General features: G+C 60.5%; 1 protein-coding gene across 1 annotated transcript in view; it reads left to right on the forward strand.

Annotated features, from left to right (window-relative positions):
- Window positions 1-7,369, forward strand: part of COL23A1 (collagen type XXIII alpha 1 chain) — a 282,364-nt gene extending 274,995 nt beyond the window's left edge. Inside the window, exons 19-28 of the mRNA XM_040973788.1 lie at window positions 331-393; window positions 693-749; window positions 983-1,009; window positions 1,888-1,950; window positions 2,038-2,091; window positions 2,335-2,361; window positions 4,279-4,332; window positions 4,503-4,589; window positions 7,071-7,109; window positions 7,301-7,369. Of these exons, the coding sequence (XP_040829722.1) occupies window positions 331-393; window positions 693-749; window positions 983-1,009; window positions 1,888-1,950; window positions 2,038-2,091; window positions 2,335-2,361; window positions 4,279-4,332; window positions 4,503-4,589; window positions 7,071-7,109; window positions 7,301-7,369 (540 nt within the window). The remainder of the gene's footprint in view (window positions 1-330; window positions 394-692; window positions 750-982; window positions 1,010-1,887; window positions 1,951-2,037; window positions 2,092-2,334; window positions 2,362-4,278; window positions 4,333-4,502; window positions 4,590-7,070; window positions 7,110-7,300) is intronic.
- The last annotated feature ends 1,014 nt before the right edge of the window (window positions 7,370-8,383 follow it).

Below are 8,383 nucleotides of genomic sequence, written 5' to 3' on the forward strand. Positions count from 1 at the left end.
GACAAGGCGGGGAGTAGGCCGAGGGCAGCGGGCACGCTGCGCTCACATCCAGCTGCCTCCTCTTCCATCTCTGCCTGACTCTGGAGCCCTGGATGGGCAGCTTAGCCTCCCTGCACCTCAGCTTCCTAGCCTTCACACCGCAAGGCTGGCAGTGCACTCCCTAAACACTACTCTGCCCACTACGCCAGGCCCGCACTGACCTGGGGAACGCTTGGCGAACTTACCCTGCCAGCACGGGGCAGAGGCGCAGGGGCGGTGGGTGAGCCCAGCCCCGTGAGGGGTATTTTAGGTGGCCAGTGGAAGGGACTGACAGGCCACTGCATCCTGCAGGGTGCTGACGGCCTCAAGGGAGAGAAGGGAGAGTCAGCTTCTGACAGCCTCCAGGAGAGCCTGGTAAGGGGGTACTGAGGGTGCCCTGACCCCGTGGGGACCCCGAGTATTGAGACAGGCCACTGGCCTGACCCAACCCAGGGCGGAGGAATGAGGAGCCCCAGGATGTGGGTCCCCACTGAGCCCACCCAAGAACCCTCTGGCTGAGCTCCTGCCCAGGCTGTGCCTTCCTGGGAGAAATGGGAGTGCCCTACCCCACCCCATACCATCCCCGCCGACCCAGAGTGAGAGTGGTAAGCTGGGTGCCAGCCGGGGTGGGGGTGGCAGACAGTGTGTGACTGACCTATCTCTGGCCCTCCTAGACCCAGATCATAGCGGAGCCAGGGCCACCCGGCCCCCCGGGCCCTCCAGGCCCCATGGTAAGAGTGCTTGGTTTGCAGCAGCCTGGCGACCAGGGGGTGGAGTGGGGAGGGCAGGAGATTCCTTCAGGAGAGCGGCAAAGGAGGGCAGAGCCAGACTAGGCCAACAGGGCCAGGGAGGGCCTGAGGCCCAGCGGGCACACCCTGGACCCCCAGTGAGAGCCTCAGGCCCTGGCCCTGGCCCCAAGCCCAGCAGGCCACCTGCCTGACTTGCCTTCTGCTTTTTCCTCCAGGGTCTTCAGGGAGTCCAGGGTCCCAAGGTGAGTGGACAGAAGCCACCTTGGTGGCTGCAGACACAACTAAACAGCTTCAGGCAGCCTTCCCCGGGGGGGACAAGGGAGGGCCCCACACTGGTCTACCACGGCTGAGCTTTGCACATCCATTAGTGCGTGCCCCACCCCCATACCGGGCCTCTTTTCTTGAACTTTGTCCCTCTGGCCAAAGTTCCCAGGCCTCCTTTGCTCTTCCTCTGGCCGCCTAGCCCAGCCCTGTGCCGCCCACTCGCCTTCCCAACCCCCTTCCTTCCTTCCTCCAGGCCACAGCACGCAGCTGGCTGTGGTACATAATGTGTGTTCTCGGCTCTTAAAACGACTGGTGTGGCCCGTCCCCATGCCTGGCCCAGCTCCCTGTCACTCCACGCAGCCCATGTCCCCTGAATTGGGGAGGAAAGGGCATAGCTCTTGCTACTCTCCTGGGCAGTCCATGGTGGAGTTCTGGGTCTGATGGGACCAAGCCAGCAGCCCTATGCTCAGGTGCAGCTTCTGGTTCTGACCAAGGCTGTCCCTGAGCCAGTTTAGAAGCAGTAGGAGCAGCTGTGAGGCATCCAATCCAGGGTTGGGGCCTGGAGACCTGACAGCTGTCCAGCTCTGCCCTTCCTTGGCCTTCGCAGCATGGGGCCGGGCTCCTGGGCTATCTGTGCAGTAGATGTGGCCACAGTCCCCTCCCACGGTGGCTGCAGGGCGTGCTGGGTTGAAAGTGCACACACACAGCTCCTCCCGTGACTCTCACCCCTGAGGGCACGGAGCAAGGCCCACCGCAGCTGGAGTGTGCCCCTCCGCTGGGCTCAGTCGGACTGGCTCTGGGGCTGCGGGCTCCCAGGCCGGCTGTCTGTCTGATTCTCCTCCCCCTTTGTTTCCAGGGCTTGGACGGAGCAAAAGGAGAGAAGGGTGCGTTGGGTGAGAGAGGCCCCAGCGGGCTGCCTGTGAGTGTCACCAGCCTTGCTTGACCCTAGCGGTGGTCCCTCCTGTTCTTTCAATGCATTCTGACCTATTTTTTTTTTTCCACCCAGGGGCCAGCTGGCCCACCAGGCCTCATTGGACTGCCAGGAACCAAAGGAGAGAAGGTAAACCCGGGTACACTCCAATACCACCCCCTGTGACCACACGTCCCGGGTATCTCTCAGCCCTGCGCCCCACTGAGCAGGGAACAGACTCTGCGGATGCCCTGCGTTCAGGCCTGCAGGGTGGGCGTGTCTCCTGGTCTCCATGTCCGTGGCCAGCCCACGGGATCCAGCTTCCCAGCAGCTGTGCTACCAGGTCCCGTCCACCATCCCGCTCCATCTCACCCCCTCTGTGTCTCTCCCCAGGGCAGGCCCGGCGAGCCAGGACTAGATGTAAGTGCCTCATTCATTGTTCATTGCGAGTGTATCTCCTGCCTTGGTACATTCATACAGCAGGAGCCTGAGCTGGCTGCCTCCAGGATGGTCCCATTCCCAGGCCTGGATGCTGCCCGAGTCCTCAGTGCCAACCCGAGTGCTAAGCCAGGAGGAGGCACTTTATGGATGAGGGTACATGGGCGGAGGATGGTGGCAATGAATGAACGCTGGGTGAATGGCAGCGCCTAGGTGACTGATACACACATGAATGGGTGGTCAGATGGATGGATAGACAATGGAAGGATGGACGGATGATACATTGCAGCACAGAATGGACAGATGGGCAATGGATGGATAGTGGATGGATGATACATTAGAGCAGGGAGGAACCCTGGTAAGAGACACTTCAGCCATCAGTGTTGTGGGAAGGAGATATTGAAACCAGCTTAAAGTTACCTACGCCTGAACAATCTGACAGCTGAGCACATGGACCCAGAGCACGCCTACATCCACATGACTCAGCCTTTCATCCTCTCCCGTGTCTGCTCTGTATGTGTTCACTGCATTTCTGAGCTCCTTCGAGGGTGAGGCCTGCCCGGCAGCCCACAGGAAGCCAGCATTGGGCTCCCTCTTCTGTCCCAGAGCGCATCTCACCAGCCTGACTCGGGTCCATGCTGACCCTGCACCTGACCTTAGGAGATGCAGTGCCCTGATTGGCCAGGGTTGATCAGCTCTAGGGTTCTGGGTGAAACCACTGGGAATGGTGGGGACTAGGGGGAGGAATGAGGCAGCTGCTGTGAGGGCAACAGGGGGAGATTCAAGACAGAGAATCCACCTTGGGGAACAGCTGGAGCAAAGAGGAGAAAGAAGCCCATCAGGGTTCCTGGCTTCAGGGGCCACTGGTAAAAAGAGCCAGGCAGGAGACAACGCGAAGCCTAGCTCGGGCTCCAGACCCAGGGCGGCAGGTGGGATGGAGCTGAAGACTCCATGCCATCTGAACGTGTCATCTGGCTCACGCACATGCCCACCCGGTTCCCTGGACAGCCCAAGGTCCCTTTTGTCCACCGGGTTTAACTGAAGTTGGGACCCTGCCCAGAGGCTACCCCTCCTTCTTGATCAAAGAGCCCTTTTGCCAGGCTGTCCCTGCCATCACAGCAACACGCCCACCACCTGTCCCACTACTCAGGGGGCAGGGCACAGCAAGTCCACTGTCCTGTCACCAGCATCCGGCCCACAGCCCTGTCCTGATTAGTGCATGCTTAGTTGGGTTGGCTCAGTGCGTGGACAGACAAGCTGATGGACAGGTGGGCGTACAAGAAATTGAGCAGAGAGGTGAATATTTGGCAGAGCAGTCAAGACACCCATGTCCCTTCTCAGTGTACATGGTTCAGGTCCCAGCTGCAGCTCCTGACTCCTGACTCCAGCTTCCCGCTAGTGCAACCCCCGGGAGGCAGTGGTGCTGGCTCAAGTGCTAGGGTCCCTGTCACCTTCACTGCAGAAGACCTAGTGTGGCTGCATTCCCAGCCCGTGCCCAGCAGATGCTTGGCAAGGAACACGCTGTCTGCCACTTAAACAGCATAGTAAGTTAATCAGTACAAAGCCCAAGTCATAAATACCTATGGTTCCCTGGGTCTCTGTGCCCAGCCAAGCCAGGGCCACTGCCATGATAGTGACGGGAGAGAAAGTGCCAGGGCCACTTCAGGCAGGAGTGACAGGAGAGAAAGCCCTTGGCTAAAGGTCTGCCCGAGGCTTTCCCCAGCAGTGTCTGCCCCGGAGGAGGCAGGGTTGGTGCCCTGGTGCCAGCATCCCGGGGTGTCAGCCTGGGTCCTACAGCTGGGGCCCAGCCAGCCTGTCCTGGTACCACGCGCTGAAGGAGAAGGGGCAGAAACTTCCCCCAAGCTTTGGGCTCACAGTGAACCCTGAATCCCTTGCCAGGGCTTTCCTGGACCCCGCGGAGAGAAAGGTGATCGGAGTGAGCGTGGAGAGAAGGTGAGGTGGGAGGGGGAGCGAGGAGGCCAAAGCAGGGGAGGGAGGAGGCCAGGGGAGTGCTGGTTGTCGGGGAGGCTGAGGGCGAAGCTATGGGCGTCATGGCGGCTGGCCTGGCGCTTCTGTGTGCACCTGACCCACACAGCCGTTCTACCTTCTCCCTTCCTGTGCAGGGGGAGCGAGGAATCCCAGGCCGGAAAGGAGTGAAGGGTCAGAAGGGTGAGCCAGGACCACCAGGCCTGGACCAGCCGTGTCCCGTGGTACGTGTCAGAGCACAGTAGAATTCCGCATGCCGGTCTATGGGTGCCAGCCACTGTCAGCCTGGCGCTTCCCTGTCCACAGAGCTCAGGTGCAAGTACAAGAGGCCATACCAGCCCCCAGCCAGGGCACCCACATCAGACCCTGCCATGGTGCCCATGCCAGCCCCTGCCAGGGTGCCCATTCTAGCCCCCAGCCAGGGTACTCATGCCAGCCCCCATGCTGATCCCCAGCAAGGCCACCCACACCAGACCCTGCCAGGGCGCCCGATGCCAACCAGGGTGCCCACACCAGCCCTCTTCCAGGGTACCCAATGCTGACCAGGGTGCCCATGCCAGCCCCATGCCAGGGTGCCTATGCTGATCTCCAGCCAGGGCACCCACACCAGACCCTGGCAGGGTGCTCACACCAGACTGCCAGGGTGCCCGTGTGGCTGCTGTTCAGGTCCCTTCCCCTCCTCCATGAGCGTGGCTTTCTGGAAATAGATGCCCTGCCCAGGGTTGAGCCATGTCAAAGTCATGGCTTCCTTTTCTTGTTTTTAAGATTTATTTATTTATTTATTTTAGTGGAGAGGCAGATTTACAGAGAAAAGGAGAGACAGAGAGAAAGATCTTCCAAAAAGCTTGTTCACTCCCCAGTTGGCCAGGAGCTTCCTCCAGGTCTCCCACACACGGGTGCAGGGTTCCAAGGCTTTGAACCATCCTCCACTGCTTACCCACGCCACAAGCAGGGAGCTGGACAAGAAGTGGAACAGCCAGGCCATGGAATGACATTCATATGGGATGCTGGAACTGGCAGGTGGAGGATTAGGCTGTTGAGCCACAGTGCCAGCCCAAGTCATGGCTTCTTAGTTCCTGGGCAGTCGAGAGGACTCCCACCTGGCCATCCTGGGCGAAAAGTAGACAGGAGCCAGGCTAGAAGTGAACCTTGCTTTGGCCAGGGTGAGTGACATTAGAGTGCCCAGGGAGGGGGACCAGGCCCTGGGGAGGGGCAGCCAGATGGCCACAGGCAATCTGCTATGGAGGCAGGATCCAGGTCAGCAAGGGTCCTGCCCCCACCTTCCGGGCTTGGGACCAGACAGGGCTGCAGTCAGTGGATAAGAGGGAGTGCCCTGCCCTGCTGTCCTCTCCTTCCCGAAGGACCCGGGACATCCCCCATCCCCACACTCTCACTGTGTGCCCTGAGCCCAAACCCCTACACCCGGCTGTCCTCCTCCTGAGGGCCCTGCCTGCCTTCCAAGCCCCCCAGGCCTGGCCCAGCCCTTTTTCCCAGACAGCAGGAAGGGTTTCCATGTCAGGTTCCCTTAGGGAGCTCCGAGAAAGACAGAAAAACAGCACCCATGCCCACATGCCCATGCCCAGTCCTGCAGCCCTCTGCCCCTCAGCCCCTTTCTTCACAGTGGGTTTGGGGGAGTGCCTGAGAAACAGGGGTGTGCACACACACACACACACACACGTGCACAGGGTCACGAGCAGCCAGGGGTGTGCCCACCTGCAGCTCCAGGCCCTGCCCGAGATTTCCCTGCAAGCCACCATGCCTTTGTCTTCAAAACAGGAGCATCCTGGCTGCGGAGGCAAGCGTGGGGTGCCAAGCCCAAGGGCCCCAGCGTGGGGCAATGGGCCCTGCCCTGTGGTAGGCAGCCTGGCCTGCTGTGTGCCCAGCGTGCCCTGCTGCCTATGTCACACCTCTGCCCCTTGTTTGTGCCTCCCCATCCATTCTGCCCTTCCCTCCCGAGCCCTGGGCTGTGTCTTTTGCATGTTCCTGGGGGCCCCGGGGAGTGCTCGGTGTGTCTGAGGTCTGTGCATGGGTGCTTCTGGGGACAGAATGAAGTGCTTGCAGTCCCCCTGGGCCCCCAGGGGCTGTCCGTTTTGTCCCCATGATCTCACCACCCTCCCGGCCCCCTGCTTGCCTCCCACGGTTCGGTGAGCATTGTTGGAGCCTCCAGACAGCCCCAGCACGGTGCCCAGCATCAACCCTGGCAACCTGGGCCTGCCCTGCCTCATCTCAGATCCAGTCTGCAGGGCCGGGGTTAGGGTCGTGGTAGGGGGTTCTGCTGGCTTGTCCATGAAACACTCATAGAGACACTTCCGCTCAAGGCCTGAGTGCTCTACTGGGTTCCCAAGGTGAGGGGTCAGAGCTAATGGCACAGCCACCAGACGCGAAGCCACACAGCTCCTCTGCAGGGCCAGGATGGGCCCTCCTGACCAGCCGGCATCTGGCCGTGACTTCATGGTGGCCCTGGCTTGTGAGCACCACACTGGTGTCCTGGTTCAGTGCAGTAGCAACACATTGAGGACTGGGACAGTGTCGGGCCACTGTGTGCCCCTGAATCTGCTGCCCAAATGGATAGTGAGGTGTCCGGCAGGCTCCCAGCAGCACCTGGGTGGCCCTTCTCATATGTGGGGAGTGCGGAGGGGGGATGTGAGGGTGTTGGGTGCTGACTTCATGTCCAGCTCAGTCACAGCAACCTTCTTCCTTTCCAGGGTCCCGATGGGCTGCCTGTGCCTGGCTGCTGGCATAAGGTACATGCCGGGAAATGTCCCCTCGGGTGGCTTAGAGGTATGGGGAGACAGAATCAGCACCCTGGGCATCTATGGCTCCCAGCACATAGATGCCCCATCACCACCCTGGCTTGTCACTCCCCTTGCATGGCCCAAGCTGGGCCAGTGAACCGAAGGGACTGCACCTGCTCTCTTGGTCTCCTGGGCCTCAGTCAGAGTCCAGCACAGCCAGTGCCAAGCCACCAGATGTCCCTGGGACTTTGTCCAAACTGTCCCACTGAGCGGGGCCTGACAGGACAGGGCTGGGGCCCAGGCAGGATGGCGACCCTTAATCACCTGAAGTCTTTCCCTCCTTTTCCAGTGATTTCCAGAGCCAGTCCAGTTCACAGCTTGTACAGACCTGTGTGGACATTTTGAATTTCTGTAAAAACAAAACAGTAATATATTGTTCTTTCATGGGATGCACCACCTGTGGCCTTGTAACATTCGCAAGCGTCCAAACCAGCCCAGAACCAACAACCAGAGGGGACCAGTGAGCCTGGTGCAAGGGCTGTCCACAGGGACACACACAGGACACTGCTTCCCTGCAAAGGAGACAAAGGTGGCAGTGCCTGGCTCAGCTGAGGCTGGAAAAACACCGGACTAATTAGCAGAGAGCCTCACCACCTTCCAGGACCACAGCCATGCAATGGCCCTCAAGCCATACAGAGTACCAGGAGGCCCAGCACTCAGACGCCCTGCCCTGGCCCCCGGACCTCTATCCCCACGGACGAAATGCCCGTTGCTCTTGTTCCCACCTACCCCGGCTGGGCTCAGGAAGCTAGCTTGCCACAGGGACACAGATTGTCTGGCCTGACACAGCAGCCAAGCTCCAGGACCACTGTGATGCAGAGCCAACTGCTGAAGCCCTGTTGATCCCCAGGCACGATGGACGGAGGGTCCCAGGTTGGGCCTGGCTGCTACTCCCTGCCACATCACCCAGAGCTGGGGCTGACAGCTGGGACGGTAGGGTCCGAGGGGAAGGCCCTCCAGTCAGAGCTGGTCCCAAGCGTCCTGCCCAGCGCTCTGGTCTGCTAGACAGAAACTGTCATCCTGTCAAGTGACACAGAGGAAGCCAGCTTCGGGGCCACCTCCCAGCTAGCCGGGGCAGGGACCTACAACTGCCCCTGGCAGGCGTCCCAGCAGCTAGCTCCTCCCTTTCTGCGTCGACAGATAACGCTGCATTGTAATAAACCACCACTGTGTGACTAGCTGTGCCTGTCCTTGCAGCCTGCCCTGGGTACCGGGTACTGGGC

This window comes from Ochotona curzoniae, unplaced genomic scaffold, assembly GCF_017591425.1.
Source record: "Ochotona curzoniae isolate NIBS_2020 unplaced genomic scaffold, NIBS_Ocur_1.0 contig_1, whole genome shotgun sequence".
NCBI lineage: Eukaryota > Metazoa > Chordata > Mammalia > Lagomorpha > Ochotonidae > Ochotona > Ochotona curzoniae.